At 43.2% G+C, this 19,125-nt stretch overlaps 1 protein-coding gene across 4 annotated transcripts in view; it reads left to right on the forward strand.

Annotated features, from left to right (window-relative positions):
• The first annotated feature begins 205 nt into the window (after nt 1-205).
• HLF (HLF transcription factor, PAR bZIP family member) overlaps nt 206-19,125 on the forward strand; it is a 79,289-nt gene continuing 60,369 nt past the window's right edge. The window contains exons 1-2 of one of the 4 annotated variants that reach the window (XM_020991937.2): nt 206-759; nt 2,876-3,208. In XM_020991937.2, coding sequence (XP_020847596.1) covers nt 645-759; nt 2,876-3,208 — 448 coding nt within the window. In that variant the 5' untranslated portion in view covers nt 206-644. Of the gene's footprint in view, nt 760-783; nt 1,135-1,179; nt 1,731-2,875; nt 3,209-19,125 lie in introns of those variants that run through there. The other 3 variants (XM_020991938.2, XM_020991940.2, XM_020991939.2) reach the window with 3 other exon arrangements.

Below are 19,125 nucleotides of genomic sequence, written 5' to 3' on the forward strand. Positions count from 1 at the left end.
GTGGTCGGAGGAGGGGGGGAGGCAGAGGCAGGGAGCCGAGGGAAGGGGGGTAGTGGCCCCGCCCCCGCACGCCTATGGGGGAGCGGTGCGGGCCCTGACGTCACTTTTGCCTGCGTCCCTGCACATGGGCTGCCGAATGCACTGAGCGGGCTGCTGTGGGCCAAGAGCTGGGAGCAGAAGCAGGAGCAGGAGCAGCAGCAGCCTCGGGGAGGGGGGGTGGGGGTGGGTAACACGCACGGCCTCGGGCTTTTGGGGCGCGGGTGATCAGGCTATGCCGTGCATTTTTTAATTTTACTGTCCCCTCCGTTGTTTTTGCAATTTTCGCCCTAAGTAACATTTTGCAGGGGAGGGGGATCTGAGAAGGGTCTTATTGGAGCCTGTCTTGCACTTCGGCCGCTTGCCCAGGACCAGCTATTTCCTGAAACTTCTGTATTTTTCATTTTTATGTGTGTGTGTCTATGCACTTGATTATATTAGCATAATTTCCCTTACACTCCCCTGGCTTCCCCACCGCCTGGGAGGAGTACACATTGACAGAGGAAGGAAAAGCAAATTGGGGCTGGGGGATTTGGGGGGGAAAAGGAGGGGTTTTTTTTTGGCAAACAGAAAAGAGAAGAAAAGAAAAAAAAATCTAGTACAACGAGATGGAGAAAATGTCCCGACCGCTCCCCTTGAACCCCACGTTCATCCCTCCCACTTACGGCGTGCTCAAGTCCCTGCTGGAGAACCCCCTGAAGCTGCCCCTGCACCCCGAAGACGGTGAGAGCCACCACCGCCGCTACTGCTGCTTGTCTTCCTCGGGTTCCCCTGATTCGGAGAAAGCGACCTACTCCACGGCTGGGGCTTTCCCCGACTTTGCTTTTCTTACCGGGCACCCACCTTGAATCTCCAGCCGCTCTCACCTCACCCCCCCACCCCACTTTGCCCTCCCCATTCTCTTCCCTATACCCTCTCCTGCATTCCCCCGAGCCAGACCCGTTGCTGCCTCTGCTTGGATGCAGTTGAGGATTGGCTCTCACCAGCTCTCCTTTCTCCCCTCCTCCTCCATCGCCCACCCCCGAATCGTCTTTCCGCTTTATTTTAAGTAATTCTGGGAGCCAGTGCCCAACCTCTGTGGTTTGTTCAGCTGTGCAGGTAGGAGCTGATGCAACTTAAAATAGGGGTGGGGTGGGGAAGTCCCCCCACCCCCCATTAGATATTCCCACGAGTAAAGTTAGAGGGGAGTTTTGAGAGGTGAGAGTGTAAATTTCTTCTACATTTATGCTTTACGTGGTTTTGAGGGACTCTTGGAGAGATTTGCAGGCAGCAGTCCTTGAGCAGCGTAATACCATAGTAATGGGATCTTGGTGGTTTTTATTTTTATTAAGAAATTGAAGGTGTGGATAAGGAAGGAATTTTAGGAGGCGTTTTTTACTTTCAGAAGTTGAAAGGAGTGTAGTGGATGAAGAGAAGGGCTTTTCTTTTGAAAGCTGATCCCTGTGCCAGTTTCTCTGGTCAGTTTCCCCCACCACCTTTCCTGGTGGGAGAGGAATTGAAAGGATGCTCTCGTGTAAAGTAAGACGAAGTCTCATGACATTTTGGTGCTAAAGGTGTTGGGGAAAGAATCTGAGAAATAGACTCCACTGACTACTTCTCCTCTGGTCTGCCGCCAGCAAACTGCATTATGCTGGAAATGTGATAGATTTGCGATTTAAGGCTTCTGCAGTTCTGTTTCCCAGCTAATCACAACAGTAAGTCTGGTCATTTGTAGCGTAAAGTACTATAAATGGCTCCCTTCTTAAAATTGTTTTCAGGAGATTTGTACCTTCTTTGCTTAATCTAGACTTGTTGCTACGAATTTAAGGGACTTGTTAAATTCCCGAAATGCAGAATGCTTGTAATCCCCTCTCTCCACCCACTCTGGAAGAAAAAGGACACGTGAAGGAACTAATATATTTTAGCTTGACTATGTTCAGCATTTTAATCCAAGCTGTCAGGAAGTTGACAGCACTTACGAATGTGGTGTTTACAGAGTTGAAACCAGTTACTTAGGGGCCAGATTCCCCTTGGAGACTTTATTCGGTTGAAATTGACAAATGTCAAATGATCAATTATAAATGGAATGAAATATCAGGTATTTGCCTATACAAGATAGCTGCATGCACACGTGTTAGTACCGTGTGTGTGCTGGTGCTTTCTCTCTGTTAAGCAACAGCTGTGTTCTTGAAAAGTTGTATACAAATACGGTTTATTTTTTTTTTAAGCGAAATCATCTTAAAATATCCTCGGGTATTTGGCATTTGAAGGAATATCTCCGTGCCCTTTTATAAGGAGAAGGAGCCTTTTATCAAACAGCCCCTCTGAATAATTAATGTGTTTTGCAAATCTGGATTTTTATGAACCCTACATAGGGTTGATTGGGATTGAGATATAACAGTATAGTGAGTGAGTGAATGTATGTGTAAAATCCAAATATTTAACCCAGGTTGTAAATAATCACAGTAAAAATTCTCCCCTACTGTACATGTAAATTTTTTATCTCCTCAGACAGAACTCAACTGTTCAACTGATTGTCCCACTGTGGGCGCTCACGGATCAGTCTTAGACTGCAAGTTTTTATCTTAGCTCATGCTGAAACCCCAACCAGTAAAGCAGTTGCCTCTTTCCAAAGTAAATAGGGAGATTGCGAAAAGCAGACAGAACTCCACATCCAGCCTGATTTTTTAACTCTGGATTACCTGAGGTCCACTGAGGACAGATGCAGCAGGACATAGTGCCATTTGGGATGAGAAAATTCCCCTAGTGGTTTTTGGAAGGGGAGATTAGTGGGGTAGAGAAGAAGCAGAATTTGTTTTCCCTAAAAAGAAAAAAAATCAACTTTTGTTTTCTTTTATAGCATTTGGTAAAGAAAAAGACAAGAAGAAGCTGGATGATGACAACAGTAGCCCTATGGTCCCCCAGTCTGCTTTCTTGGGGCCCACTTTGTGGGACAAAACCCTTCCCTATGACGGAGATACTTTCCAGTTGGAATATATGGACTTGGAAGAATTCTTGTCAGAAAATGGCATCCCCCCCAGCCCCTCTCAGCATGACCACAGCCCCCACCCTCCTGGGCTACCGCCAGCAACCTCAGCTGCCCCCTCTGTCATGGACCTCAGCAGCCGGGCCTCCACCTCGGTGCACCCCAGCATCTCCTCTCAGAACTGCCTGCAGAGCCCCATCAGACCAGGTAAACCTCCTGGAAGGCTGCCCCCCCCACAGGGTGGGGAGGGGGGAGATGGAGGCTTCCTGGCTATGCCCAGGAATCAGAGAACTAGGAGTCCGGACGTTTCCCTCCACAGGGGCCTCACCTCGGAGAGACACTTGGTACAGGAGAACAGTGCCCTGGCTCTGGAGTCAAGAGGACCTGGGTTCAGATCCCGCCTCTGATATTTATTACCAATGTGACCTTAGGCAGGTCATTTCCAGGCCCAGTTTCAGGTCCTCTAGTTTCCTCATCTGTGAAACAAAGTAGTTGGACTTGATGACCTAGAAGGTCTTTTCCAGCTCTAAATCTCTGAAAATCCACTTGTCCTCACAAATCTTTTTTTTTTTTTAAATACCCAAATTGCCTAGCTAAACAGGTAGAAAACAGTATCTCTCTCAGGGCCTAGCTTAATGTCTTGTACATGGTAGATGCTTAATAAATGTTTTTTGCTTGAATTTTCTTGCCTGAATGATTCAGATGGGCTTACAACACTGCCTCAGTTCTGGTAGCCCTTCATTTCATAGCTCTGTAGATTTGGCATGAAGAAAAAAAATGGGAAAAGACAGGAGAATAATTGGGGGTAAGAAGCAGTATCCTTGGTTTCGGGCTCTTGGTCTCTGAGAAATTTTTTTAAGTGTCAGAAAAGGAGATTTGACCCTTTTACTAGTCAGTTTAGAACCAATCTTCCCTACTCTTCTGATGCCTTTTAGCCATTTCCTTATAAATCAGATGTTTTATTTTAGATTTGTAAAAAAAAAACCAGACCCCTCATTTAACCCCACTTTGTTCTTGAACAATTGTCTATAAATATGTTTGGTAATATATTTTAAGGTGCATTGTGGGTGCTCAGTATTTAAAGGAACTTCATGGCAGAACCCTCTCCCCCCAAAAAATGGTCTCATGGTAACTGCAGTTGTATCCTTGCCTGGAATTTCTTGGGACATAACTGGTGCTTAAAATCCCTTCTGCACATAAAAGCAGAAAGAAATAAATCTGTCTGCACACCTACAAAGTTCTTGCTCAGTGCAAAATTGGGAAAAATAAGGACACTTTCATACTTGGGTAACTAGGAAGAAAGATGGAGCCAGAGAAGCCATCAGGGTCTGGAGTCTGGAGGGAAGGATGGAGGGAATGTGACAATGATGGGCTTGTATGAGAGACCTTTATTATAGTCTTTGTCCTCCTCTGTAGCAGTTTCTGAGACATAAGAAGAGATTAATGAAAACAGAAGGAAACCATGTGAATAAGTAAAACTGTTCTCTTAAAATTGAGTTGGAGGGGGGGTCTTTTCAACTCTTCCCTCTTCAAGTTGGAATCTTGACTCTGAGCCACTTACCTCCTCTCCAGCAGAGCCTTGGGAAACCCCTGCCCATAAGGTTGGTCTCTAGAGCATGGACCATGCTGCTGTCGGGGGTATCTGCTTGTGAGGCCAGAGAAATCAATAGCTGTGTAAAATTGGAAAGGCAGAAACAAAAGATCCAGAGGAAAAGCAAATGTCTAAGCAGGACTAGACTTTAGCACTGCAGTTACTCCCCATGTTTTGTCTCCTGTATCTTCTCTTATCTCCCCAGATAACCTTCTTTTCAGAAGGCTTTGCACCTGACTTACAGGGGTTAGGGTATATCTTGCTTCGAATTTATTAGGTAGGGCAAGTAACTCCTCCCAGAATTAAATATCAGGATGCATTCAGAAGGATAACTGCTTCATTTGGGTATTTCAGTCCCAGTAATGCATGAATAGACACTATGCCCCTTTGCCTTTTGACCTATTTGACTTAAAAATCTATCAGTCCATTGGTATTTACTGAACAGCTCCTGTGTTCAGGTGTGTAGCTTGCATGGGAAATCATCTTTCTTTTGCCTAAAGTGCATTCTAACATTTGACAGTTGTAAGACTGGACCCTACCTCACCATGCCTGTTGTGGTTGAGAATCAAGAGACAATGATATTTTTCCCCCCTCCCCAGATGTGGTGAAAAGAAATGGGCGTGTTTAGTGACTCCCTGGCAGAGTTCTGTTTCTCATGGGGCTGGTTCTGGTAGTGACCTTGAGTCATTGGTGGCTTTGCCACTACTCTTCCTTTATCTTCATGCTGTCCTGGAGTTCCACCCTACAGTATCAGAAACCTTGAATATGAAAGTGTATCACCTCATTCCTGTTGATTAAAAAAAACCCAACCAAACAGGCTTTGACAGCTTTTTCTCTAGAGGCAAACCATGCTTAAAACTCATTTTCTTCTCAACACTGAAATCCTAACAATAAATTTTAGCAAAGAAAAAAACTTTACAAACACTATTTTCTTCAGGTACATTAATTTCAGTTAGGATTATAGCTTCCTGCTTAGGCAATGCTGCTAATTTTAAAGAATGTAGTACATTCTACTAATATTCTCAAAATGGCCAGAGAAACTGAGGAAAGGTCCCAGCACATTGTGTGAACTCCATATCTTGGTGGACATGAATGACAATTGCACAGGATTGCCAGGTGTGTGTGGTTTGCCATATTCATCCTTGGCAGAAAATCTACTTTGTTGACATCATGGGGCCATTAAGTACTGGAGTTCAAAATAATAGGGAAGGCCAGTCAGTCAATAAACATTTATTAAGGGCCCCGCTGTGTGAGCCAGGCTTTGTGCTAAGTGCTGGGGATACAGAGAAAGATAAAAGACAATCCCTGCTCTCAAAAAGCTCATAGTCTAATGAGAGAGACATCTTGAGAACAATCATGTACAAACCAGCTATCCATAGGATATATGCAAATGAATAAAAGGGGGAAGGCATCAGAAATGAGGAATATTGGGAAAAGCTTCCTGTAGAAGGTGGGATTTTCACTTGAACTTGATGGAAGCCAGGAGGTGGAGATGAGGAAGAAGAACATCTCAGGCATGGAAAACAGTCAGTGAAGGTTGAGTTTGGGGTATTGTAAAGCACAACCGACGAGATCCTAATTCCTGTTCCTTGGGTTGGAATTTTTGGCATCACTTAGGAGATAGAGCGCTGGCATCAAATCCGGGAAGACTGGATTAAGTCTTGTTCTGAAACATACTGGCTGTGTGACCCCAGGCAAATCACAGCCTCTCAGTGTTCTAGACAGCTCTCGAAAACCATAAGTTGCAGAGAAGGTGCCAACCTGCACTGGTAGAGGGCATTTCTTCCTTTGAAATTTCCTTCTACTCTGTGGTGTTCTGCAGCTAGATTGTAAATTTTCAGCGTGAGCGTTTATGCCTTGGAAATCATCACACACTATAAATCAGGGCTTGGTTGATTGTCTAGATTTGAGTGTTGGAGAAAACGTTTATTTTTTTTCTCCCTGGAGAGCCGGTTGTAAAACACCCCAGGTCCAGTCTCTATATATTGTATAGCTTTCAGGAATCCCAGGAGTCATTAGATTGTTGAGAAGGTATGTGATGCTAATAAAAATGTACTTATCCTCTATTAGCATGTTGGTAAAACTAAGATGTCAGGCTGATCTGGAGATAATTAGAGTGCAGTTTTGCTAAACATTTGTATTCTGCTATTTGCTCAGCATGTATCCTTTAAGCCATGCCTAATAGCACCATGTCACCAATGGTGCCTAGTTGGAGAAATGAAATTAAGCCATAAGCTGACAACTTATATATGTCTTTTTCAATACCCAATCCTTTTTGGAATAGCAAAACGAGCTTCCTGGTGAGGACATTTGACCCTGATTCCCCATTCTACCTACCCACATCAGGCCAAGTGGAATCCACGTTCTCAAGTAGACCGATAGAATGAAAAGTATATGACTGATTTCCCTGATTTTGGGGGGAAATTTTGTTCTCCCATCGGAGTTTATACTGTTTATCTTTGGGGCCAACAAGCAGAATAATTTTTTTGAATTTTAAAAATATTTTTTCTAATTACATGTAAAAGCTTTTAACAGTTGTTTTTTTAAAAATTTTGAGTTCCAAATTCTCTCCCTCTTTCCCCTTGCCCCTCGTCAAGAGGGCAAGCAATTTTATACAGGTTATACGTGACAAGCAAGATAATTTGAGGGTTTGACAAAATGATGAATGAAAAAATGCCTCCATATGATGAAAGGAGGCTTCCCCTCTGGCTCCCAAGGAATTTTCCCTCCCAGAGGTTCCCAAGACAGTCAGCACTACACTGCTTTTGGCTGTTTCACTACCAGAGGCAGAGCACAAGTCCCAGGCTCCCTGTGTTTTCAGTAGAGACAAGGGGATGGGGAGGTGGGGCTGTGTTCAGAGAAATGGGATTCTGTGCCTGCTTGAACTGAGGAGGGCCATGAAAAGTTGTTGGTTTAGGACAGCGGCTCCATGGAGGAGAGGTATCCACAGGATACAAAGGCAGATTATGTCTGTCGCAGACTAGCCAAGCCAGTTCCTAAATTGGTTCCTTGTGGTGTGGTGTGCTTTTGTTTTGTTTTGTTTTGTCTTTGCGTGGCCGGGACTGTCCTGCCTACCCTGGTAGAAAAGTGAGGGACATCATGTTTGCCTTTCAAATGTATCTTCCCCGGGCTTGAGTTCCACTGGGAATGAACAAGGTTTCATTGTCAGATGAGAACCCTGAGGCAGCAAGTCTTTATGGGGTCACATGTTGCCCTGGAGGTGGGAGGGACCTCAGAGGCCATGTAGTTCAGCCTCTTCGTTTTGCAAAAGAAACCGAGACCCAAGGAGATGGAACAACTTTCTCTGGGTCACACGTCCAGCCCGTGGAGGAGAGGATTAGATTTGGATCCATTCGGATCCAGAGGGTAGAAGGAGCAAAAGATGTAGGTTATAAAGAAGCCATTTTAGGCTTATTGTCAGGAAAAAAACAACTTCCCAAGCTTCGGGCTATCTAAAAGTGAAATGGGTGGTTTCCTTCTCCCTGGAGGTCTTTAAGTAGAGGAGGGATATCCACGTCTCTGCTACATTTGTAGTGGGGATTCCTTTCATGTCTGAGCTGAACTAGAAAGCCCCTGGAGTCCTTCCTAACTCTCAGATTCTGTGATTTAGAGAAGTGCCCCAGGAGGGGCTAGAACCCAGTTTTCTTGTTGTTGTTCCTTTGTTTGTTTTGGTCTGTTTTTTAAAAAGTTCCAACTCCAGGCTCCAGCTAGTAAGCCTGTACTGATAAACTGAGTCAGAGACATCTGCTGAACTTCTCACCTGTGATTGGGCTGTTCCTCCTCCTCTTCCGTGCTTCATGCTTTTCAGCACCCCTTTATATGTTGTCTTCCCTTTTTAGATTGGAAGCATCTTGAGGGCAGGACCTTCCTTGCTTGCTTATATTTGCATCTCCACAATATTTAGTATGTGTGGTAAGCAGTTAATACTTGTTCGTTTACTGACAGCTGAACTTTTTACATGTGGCTTCTCAAGTACCCTCCCCTCCTTTTCCAGCACCCCTTTACGTGTTGTCTTCCCCTGTTAGAATAAAAGCTCCTCGAGGGCAAGGGCTGTCTTGCTTTCTTAGATTTGTGTCCACAGACCTTAGTATAATGCTTGGCACGTTGTAGACGCTTTAAAAAAAAATGCCTTATCTGAGCAGAATCCGGAGGAGCACAGAAAGTAGGTGGAGAAGAGAGAAGTGAAGGATTCGGTGGTGTAGGAGAAGCTCATTGTACTTTTAGTAAGGGATCAAAATGTGGCCGACATTTGGGCCCCTGGCAGTGGGGGAGATGTGTGCAGTCTAAGATGTCCAGTAGTAGCTTAGGTGAGGTTTGTGGCCATCACTTGAGGCCTGCCAAGATCACTGGACTGGCTTGCTTTTCACCACACAGCTGTGAGCTGCAGCCCCAATGTCTTCCTTCCCTCAAGGGTTCGCAGTTTGTAGGTTTTCCCAGGGGACACAGTGAACCATCTACAAGCAGGCAGCAGCAGTGATGGATGATTGCAGTGTAGTGGAGGGTACATTTCCCCTCCAGTATTTGGGAGAATGTCTCTAATCCATCAGGATCAAGGAGCTTTCAAAGGGGATCAAGCTGGCTTTGTTTTAGTTGGACTGTTGGGATGCCAGGTGAGCTGCCTTCATTCTACATACTAAATGATTTGGGTTTTCCCCAGGTATGCCCTCATGTAGGCCCTGCACCCTGCTATTCCCCAGCGTTATTTGGATTTTATTTCAGGAAGTATTTGTTATCTGTGTGATAATCCCAAAGAATCAACCTCACCCAACCTTAGTTTTCCTATCGGGAAAATAGGAGTAATAATACCTGTCATCCCACCCTCCCTGGGTTGTCAGACTTAAGTGATATCATGTATGTAAAGTGCTTTGTAAACTAAAGCACCGTATAATTGTTAGTTAACCATCAGTCAGCAGGCTCCTGTTAAGAGTGCACAAGGCACAGTGCTAAGCACGGAGGATACACGTTTACTTAAAAGTAATATATTCTCTGACCCCAAGGAGGTTACATTCTACTGGGACAGACACAGCATGTTCATAGATAAGTAACTACAAGATATATACAAAATAAATACTTAGATTTTTTTTGGGGGGGAGGGTTGGGGGTGAGAATCAGGCAGGTCTTAAGTACATGTCACTTCAGCTGACCCTTGAATGGATGGACCTCTTTGGGGTTCCAAGAAAATGAGATGAGAAGGGAGGGTATTCCAGGCAGGAAAGGCAGCCTGGACAAAGGGCAGAAGGCAAGGGATGGAGTGTCATATGTGGAGATGGGCCCTAGGCCAATTTGGCCGGAGTGTAGAATTCAATTAACATTTATTAAGCACCTAAACGTGTGCCAGGTACTGTGCTAAAGTGCTGGGGATCCAAATGTGTGAGGGGAAGTAATGTATAAATCATTCTGGAAAGATCAGTAGAAGCCAAGTTGTGAAGGATTTTCTATTTCGAAAAGAGAAAGTATGTTTTTTGTCTTAAAGGCAGTAGAAAGCCACAGATGCTTCTCAGGGCAGGGGAGCGACTTGGGCATTGGGCATATAAGTTGGACAGCTGGGTAGAGGATGCATTGGAAAGGGAAAAGCCTGGATCAGGAGGCTATTATAATTAAGGTAAGAGGTGATGAGGGCCTGGACTAGGGGGATTATTTGTACAACGCCTTCTGTGTGCAAGGAACAGTGCTTGGCACCATGAGACAAACATGAGAATGAAGTAGCCCCTTCACTCCCCAGACTCTGTTTTGAAACACAGTCCCCAGGGATCCCACAGACAAATGTTTGTTAGGTGTCTGAATCAGGGAAAGGAGTGGCATGGTCGCCTTTCTCTCTTCCCTGCCCCCCTCTGAAGTTGACACACAGGACCTCTTTCTGCCCTTCCACCTCCCAGGATAGTATATTCATTTTGAATCATGCCCCCAACTGCCCCCGCCTGACCTGCCCTCCCCTCTTCCCCCTTGGGGCAGTGTCTGACCACCTCTCTATTGCCCATCCATTCCTGTTCTTTGCTACCATGAGCCCTGCCAGCTCTCTTGCCCTCCCTGCACACCCACGCTCACGTGAGCCCTGGCAGCGGAGGCTGCCTGAAGGTCCATGTGCTATCGGCACGTGGCCATGCCCTCTGGAGTCTGAGCCAGTCTGGGTGATGGTTTGTTCCCCCCCCCTTCTCTTTTCCTCTCTCTGTCTCTCTCTCTCTTTCTCTCCCTCCCTCCCTCCCCCCCCCTCTCTCCCTCTCTCCCTCTCTCCCCTCCCTTCCCCTCCCTGTCTCTCTCTCTCTCTCTCTCCTCCCCTCCCTGTCTCTCTCCTGATTGGAATGATTCTGGCCCTGAGAGAGCAGAGTCAAACTGATAGAAAAACCAAGCTGGATGGGGACACCTCCCAAGCCAGGGAAACTTTTCTCCCCTCCACACCCCCAAAGCCCATATTCTTTCCTTCTTCCTCTCTTGCTGACAGGCACCTGAGTAGATTAGTGCTGTTGAGATGTCCAGGTCTTTTTTTTTTTTAATCATTCCACTCCAAAAGCCATGACAGTGTTTTCTCTGCAGCCTTCCATATGTCAGATGAGAAAAATATGAAAAGGCAGGCAGACTGATAGAAAGACAGATAGACAGCTAAGGTGGGGAGAGAGTGAGAAGGAAAAAGCTCAGGCATTTTGATATTCAAAGCTTAATATAGGAAGGCCGGCAGTTCTAAATTAGGGTTCTCAGCTACCTTTTCTCCAAACTTTGACTAGTTGCTTTGATCAGTTTACTTCTCTATAAATTAGGGGTGATAACACGGGCACTTCCCCCTGTAACGAAGACATTTTGAAGAAGACACTTTGAAAATCCTTCATAAACCTGAGATTATTCTTACACTGTGATCATTTTTAATGTCCTAAGTGAAAAATGATAGGGAGAATGAGGATAGTTGGGCATATTGGGTAGTTCTTATACGGTGCCTTAAGAGTCAAAACACACTTTACAGATGGTACCTCATTTGATCCTCAAAACAGCCCTGGAAGGGAGGGGCTATTATCATCCCTTTTTTACAGATGGGGAAATTGAGGCTGGCGAAGGTAAGTGACTGGCACAGGGGTCACACGGAGTACATGTTTAAGGCAGGATTTGAACTCAGGTTGTCCTGACTCTCAAGTCCAACACTGTCCATTGCTCCACCTAGCTATCCTTGGAAAGACTAGAGAATCCTAGGATTGTAGAATTTATAGCGATGGAAGGACTGTACAGATTATCTTTTGCAGATGTACTGAGGAGTATTGTCATCTGGGAGAGAAATAGTTGAGTGTAGGGGTTGTAGGGCCGAGAGGATGGCCTCACCTCATGGACTAGCTATGCCCTTGGGATATGGGGCAGGGGTGAAGCAAGGGAGGTTAGGGGGGAAGGTGAGTCTGAGGGCCTCGCGTGACAGGACTCAGGGGCGATAGTAAAAATGCCACTTCATCCCTTCATAAGGAACTCCATCTCTCCATAGGACAAAGGTCCTTTTGTCCACTGCTAGCTTTGTCTCTTCTAGCCATTTCATTTTAGAGATGTGGAGAACTGAGGCCCAGAGACAGAAATAGTTTGCTAATTTAGGTGTTATAAAGGATAGAGTGTTGGATCTGGAGTCAGGGAGACCTGAGTTCAAATCCAGCCTCAGGTATTTCTAGCTGTGCCACCCTGGGCAAGTCACTTAATCTCTATCTGACTCAGTTTTTTCAACTGTAAAATGGGGATAATAATAGCACATTGTGAAGAAGGCACTTTGTTTCTTCTTCATGAAGTACCTACCTCCCAGGTTGTCTCACACAGCAGATTACATAGTAAATATTTAATAAGTCCTTCCTTCCTTCCCATCTTCCCTCCCTCCCACTCTCTGACATTTATCAACAGAGCTAGGATTTGAACCCAGGTCTTCTGATTTCCAATCAGTGCTCTTTCAGCTATGGTACCAATTCCTCTAAAAGGGAAGGAAGTACAGTATAGAGTTTGTGTTTATTTCTACAGTGGGGAAATTTCAGTGAAACTTTTCTTCTACTTAACATTTCCCCCTTTGTTACATAGGGCATTTCCAGAGGGCCCAGACATTAGCCTATTAACCCAGCTTTTGCTTCCTAACTTGGCTCAGCATTTCCCTTGAGAATGTGGGACCTCTTGGCCCACAGTGTACTGGGCCTGTCAAAATTACTTGTGTTGGAAGACTGTTTCTTTAGGTTTCATTTACCCTGGGGAGCCCTGCTTTCAGACCTAATGTTCTGAAGTTGTTTTTGGTTGAATCCCAATAAGTTCTTTGGGGAGATAGTATCTCTTCTGAGCCAGGCTTCAGTCCCACAGCCTCAGGGACAGCAGGGGTACAGGTGTATGCAATTGAATCTTTTTATTTTTCTTCTGACCCATATTCTGACCCACGGTGCTCCTGACTCTTCAAAAGCCCCCAAATCCTGGTGCGCTCCCTGGTCAGGTGATGCTGATGACTGTCTTCAGCCTGCTTTACCACAAAAATTTACAGCAGGGATTCTTAATCTCTTTTGTGTCATGGAACCCTTTGACAGTCTGGTGAAGCCTGTGGACCCTTAGTATTTTTAAGTATATAAAATAAAATACATAGCATTACGAAGAAAACCAATTATGTTAAAATAAAGATGTAATTTTTTTCCCATCCAAATTCATGGGTTCCTTAGAGATCTGTGGACCCCAAGATAAGAACCCCTGGTTTACAAGAATGTTAATATAGCTTTATTAATTTGTTTTTTTAATAAAAAATTTTTTCAATTGTCATACATTTTTCTACCTCCCCCTTTTCCCCTTTTTCCTTCCTCCCCCACACTGGAAAAAAAAAAGAATAAACAAAACTCTTGTAATAAATATGCATAGCCAAGCAAAAAACATCCTATATTACTCATATCCAAAAGTGTGTGCCATTCTGCATATTTGTCTGTCACTTCTCTTATAGGAGATGGGCAGCATGCTTCATCATTGCTCTTATGTTGATTTGAATTTTTAAGTCTTTAACCATTGTTTATTTTTGCATTGTTATTGTATAGTATACATTTTTCTCCTGGTTCCGCTTACTTCCATGAGTTCTTACAAGTTTTCTCATGTTTCTCTGAAAAACATCTATTTCATCATTTCTTACAGCCCAGTTGTCTTCCATTATATTCATATACCATAATTTGTTTAACCATTCTCCAGTTGATGGATACTTTCCTAGTTTCCACATCTTTGACACTATAAGAACTGTGTTTGCCCGTGTAGGACCTTTCCTTCTTTCTTTAACATTTTAGGGATCTAAGCCTAGTAGCGGTACAATTAGGGTATGTGGTATAGTGCAAAGGATATGCACAGTTTAGTAACTTTTGGGGCATAATTGCAAATTGCTTTCCAGAATGGCTTTACTAATTCACAGCTTTAGCAATAGCGCAGCAATTTGCCTGTTTTTCCATGGTCCTACCACCAACATTTGTCATTTTTCTTTTTTTTGGTCAAGTTTCCCAGTCTGATGGATAGGTGTGAGGTGGAACCTCACTTTAATTTGCATTATTATTTGGTTAGATAAGTCACATTATCTAATTATTGGTGATTGGAGCATTTTTTATACCACTATTTTTTATAGCTTGGATTTCTTCCCATGAGAATTGCCTATTCATATCCTTTGATCATTTATTATCTGGGTAATAGTTCTTATTCTTATACATTTGAATCATTTCATTGCATATCTTGGAGATTATTAGACCTTTTGCAGAGAAACTTGTTTAAAGCTTTTTTACCCCCAATTAACTGTTCCCAGAAAAACTATTTTATTAATTAGTTGGTATTCAGAGTCCTTCATAACCTAGACCCATTCTATCTTTCTAGTCTTCTTACACCATTTTCCTTGACACATACTCTTTAGTTTAGCTACATTGCCCTTCTGGCTATTTCACAAACAAGACATTCTTTGTCTTTGCTCTGGGCATCTTCTCTGGCTCTCTCCCATGCCTTGGGCACTTGCCTAGGATTCCACAGCTAGTAAGTGTCTGAGGCCAAATTTGAACTCAAGTCTTCCTGACTCTATCCACTGCATCACCTACCTGCCCCAATTGGCACATAGTAGGTTCTTAATTAAATTTTTGACTTAATTAAATGTTTGACTAAATATTGACTGCTTAACTAACACAAAGCCCCAGTCCTGATAGGTCATGAAATCAAAAGTATTAATTGTTTCCAGTGTTTTGACAGTAGCTTATCAACTAATGGGGAAAAACAGAAACTGAAAGCAACACTATTGTATTTTCATAATCAGCTATTAATAATTATAAATAACAAGCTATTAATAATTATTCTGCAAAAAAGGTAGCAGAGTAAGACCTAGAAAAACAGAGAAATGGAAGAGGTTGGAGAAGTGACTTCTGCGTGAGTGACTCCACCCCCTTGTATCCAGGCAGGACTGTAGATAATCAATTCAAGATTATAATTGTCTCATGTTGTCCTTTAAAACCCAGGAAAGTACAAAGTGATCACTAACTTGCTGTAGGCAAAAATGCAGTCCAGATGCATCATTATCATCATCATTAACAATTTATTCAGTAGTTTCTGTATTCTGGAGGATGAGGATATAGAAAGAGGCTAAATAGATTGTGGTTATACCCGGTACCTTACCCTCAAGAAGCTCATAATCTAGTTGGGATTGGCATAGACATAAAAGTACTCTTTAAGTCTGGCAAACGTCTGTTAAGCACTATTGTGCTGGTGATACGAAAACAAAAATGGAACTGTCCTTATGCTCAAAGAGTTCTATTCTTCTGGGGAAATAGAACATGCGCACAGAGATGCCAAAGGCAAGAGAGTTTGGGGAGGGAGAGAACACCACCAGCCTGAGAGGATCGAGGAAGGCTTCCTAAAAGCAGTGACTTGTTGGCTGAGAGGAGAGTGAATTCCAGGAATGGGGGACAGCCCGTGCAGAGACACAGATGCCAAATTCAGGGAACAGGTAATAGGTCAGTTTGGCAGGAATGTAGAATGAGTAAATGGCAATGATACAAAATTTATCAGTGAAGTGCAGGTTAGAGCCAGGTTCTGGGACTAAAAATGCTGGACTTGAAGCATTTGTATTTTACTCTAGAGGAAATCAGGAACTCTGGAACATCTTTGAGCAGGGCAGTAAGACCCATACTTTAGGAAGGCTATTTTGGCAACTGTGTTGAAGGCATATTGGAAAGGGGAGGAAATGAATCGAGGATGGGATACCCATTAGAGAGGTGATGAAGGTCTAGAATAGGTGATGGTGATCTCATAAAAGTGCAAAGTAGAAAGATGAGGGCAGATGTAGGAGATGCCGTGACGATGTAATTTGCAGGATTGGGCAGCCAGTTGGATATTGGGAAATGAGTCAAGGATAAGCCTGACATAATGAATCTGGGTTACTAGAAGGATTGTAGTGCTTTCAATAGAAGGAAATTTGGAGCAGAAATGGGGGTGGGACTGAAGAAGATGAATTCAGTCCTGGATGTGTTGAGTTTTACAGCCTCAGGGACAACGAGGTAATAGATGTCCAGCAGCCAGTTAGTGATGGGGAGCCAGAGTTTAAAAGAAAGATTAGACTGAGTATGTAGTTTGGGGATCTATTTGTATAGCAATGATATTTGAACTCCTGGGAATAGGCGTGATGAATAACATTGAATTGGGGTAGGAAGCAGTTGCTATGGGAGTTGGAAGAGGGGAGATTTCCAGGGGTTAGGGTAGTCTGGAAAAACTTTTTATAGGAGTTTGGCCTTAAACACTAAATGAAGGAACAGATATAGTCACATCAAGTGAAAAAGCATTTGCCTAGGGATGCAAAAAAGGCAAAAGGCCCCCAAAACCCCACACAACAGTCCCTTTTCTCATTAAACTCATGAGTCTAATGGAAAAAAACAACTATATACATATAACATAAACAAGTTAATTTGGAGGTGATCAACAGAGAAGACACTAAAATTATGGACTGGGAAGGACTTCTTACAGAAAGTAGATTTTAGCTGGGATGTGAAGGGAGCTAGGGAAGTAAAGAGACGGAAGACAGCCAACCAAATGCCTGGAGTTGGAATATGGAGTGTCAAATTTGAGCAGCAGCAGCAGAGAGGTCATTGTCACTAGATGGAAGTATAAGTGGAGGAGTATAAGGTGTAAGTCTGGAAAAGTAGGGAGGGGCCAGGTTAAGAAGCCAAAACAGGATTTTGCATTTGATCCTGGCATAGGAAGCCCCTAGAGTTTATTGAGTAGATAATAGATAAAGGGAGAGGGGATAAAAGATCAAAGATGTAAAGACAGAGATGTATTCTGGAGGACATTTAATAGAATGATGCGGTTGGAGCAGAGGGCCTGGCATTTAATGGTGTGGTGGGAAATAAGGTTAAAGAGAAAAGGTAGGGTCCAGGTAGTGGAGTGCTTTGAATGTCCCATCCTTAACCATGATTCTGTGGAAAGATTTCAGGGAGTCCATGAATTTGGATGAAAAGACTATGATGTTAGGGCAGCGAGGTGGCGCAGTGGATAGATAAATGGCGCTGGAGTCAGGAGGACCTGAGTTCAAATCCAGCATCAGACACATAACATTCAGTAGCTGTGTGACTCTGGGCAAGTCACTTAACCTCAATTGCCTCACCAAAAAACAAATACTGTGATGTCTTTATTTTCACTAACCTCTAATTTAAAATTTATCATTTCCTTCAATTATGTAAAAAACATTATTCTGAGCAGAGGTCCACAGGCTTCACCTGACTGCAGGAGAGGTGAAACACAAAACAGTTAAAAACTCCTAGGCTAAAGTGTTTGTATTTTATCTGAGCAAGGGGTCTGACTTGTGAACATCGCTACCTGAGTTCAAGGCTGCGCCTGAAATACTTTCAACCATTTGACACTTTATTGTCTTTGGCAATCAGGGACTTCCTGATTATTAGCATTTTAAAAAAAAGTTCTCCTTCAAACAGCCTTATAAAACACAATGTCCCAATGATTTAAGTGTAAGCAATTAAAAAACACAGGGAATAACTCTCACATAAGTGGCCAGCATTTGTAGCCGTCAAATGAAATATTTTGGCAAAATGTTTGAGGGATTTCTTAATTTCCAACATTCTTTCCCTGTCTGTAAAATTTTTGAAGTCTAAAAGCTTATGAGATTGACCTCTCTCAGGAGAACTGAGGGACTTTAATAAATGTAATTCATTAATATTCATTACTTTGAAATTAAAAAAAAATTATTTTATGAAAGCTTACTGGATCTTGTCATTTGAGTTGATTTTAGGTATCTTTTTGAAGGAGCTTCTCCTCAGGGTTGTACAATGTTATTGATCATGTAAGATTATCAGCAGCATCCTGGTGAGTGGATGCCCTGATAAAAATCCCTGGATCTGCCTTTGGCCAGGTACCTGATTTTTCTCATGAGAGAGAAAAGAATCATTACTCCAGCATTATGTACTATATTCCTGACCCCTGAATTCTCTTTTCTGAAACCTTGTATTTCGTGTGTGTGTGTATGTGTGTGTGTGTGTGTGTGTGTGTGTGTGTGTGTGTGTGTGTGTGTGTAAGCACTCACATGCTTTGGAGTATACTGTGGTATCAAGCCAAGATTACAGACTACCATTGAGGCTATAACCTGAAGCCATTCACCAAAATATGAAATAGAAACAATCACGATGCACTAATTTAATCCCAGGCAACATATTACAGATGATTGAAGGGCTCTGTGGCAGAACTTAACCTTTCTGTGTCTACTGAGAAAAATCAGTCAGTCACTGAGCATTTGTAAAGTACCTACTGTATGCCAGGCTCTGTAGTTGGTACTGGGGATGACCAAGACTGGATATAACTTGGGTGATTTAAAAGAGCTAATAAACAATTCAGATGCTGATCCTGTGAATTAGTCCCGGAAGAGGCCTTAGAGATTGTAGGTAGGCTTGTAGATTTAGGGCTAGAAGAGATCTGAATGGTCATCTAGTTCAACTGTCTCATTTTACAGATGAGGAAACTGAGACCCAGAGATGACTTGCCTAAAGCCACACAGATGATAAAATGGCAGTCAGGATTTGAAACCAGGTCCCCCAGCTCCAAATCCAAGACTTTACATTGCTTTGCTGCGTCTAAATCTTCTTGTGGATGAGGAAATCACAGGCTTCGAACACTTACCAGCTGTGTGACCCTGGACAAATTACTTAACTGCTTTCTGCCTCAGTTTCCTCATCTGTAAAATGGGGATAATAACAGCCCCAAGGTTGTTGTGGGGATAAAATAAAATGAGGTGAAGTTGTAAAATGCTATCTATCACTAATTATTATTATAATCCACATTTTTATAGCACTTTAAGTTTGCAAAGTACTTTCCTCATTATCATATTTTGTTCTTTCAACATCCCTGTGAAGCAAGTCCTGTGGGTGTTATTGTCACCCCTACTTTCCAGATGAAGAAACTGACACTCTGAGAGGTGAGAAGACATGTCTTAGTCATGTAAGTTAGAAAGTGTCTGTAGTAGGATTTGAACCCAGTATTCTTTTGAGGACTCCTAAATCCCCCAGAAGTCCTGCATGCCATCCCTATACCAGATTGCCCCCGAGGG

Source organism: Phascolarctos cinereus, unplaced genomic scaffold (assembly GCF_003287225.1).
Source record: "Phascolarctos cinereus isolate Bilbo 61053 unplaced genomic scaffold, phaCin_HiC Scaffold_5;HRSCAF=322, whole genome shotgun sequence".
Lineage (NCBI taxonomy): Eukaryota > Metazoa > Chordata > Mammalia > Diprotodontia > Phascolarctidae > Phascolarctos > Phascolarctos cinereus.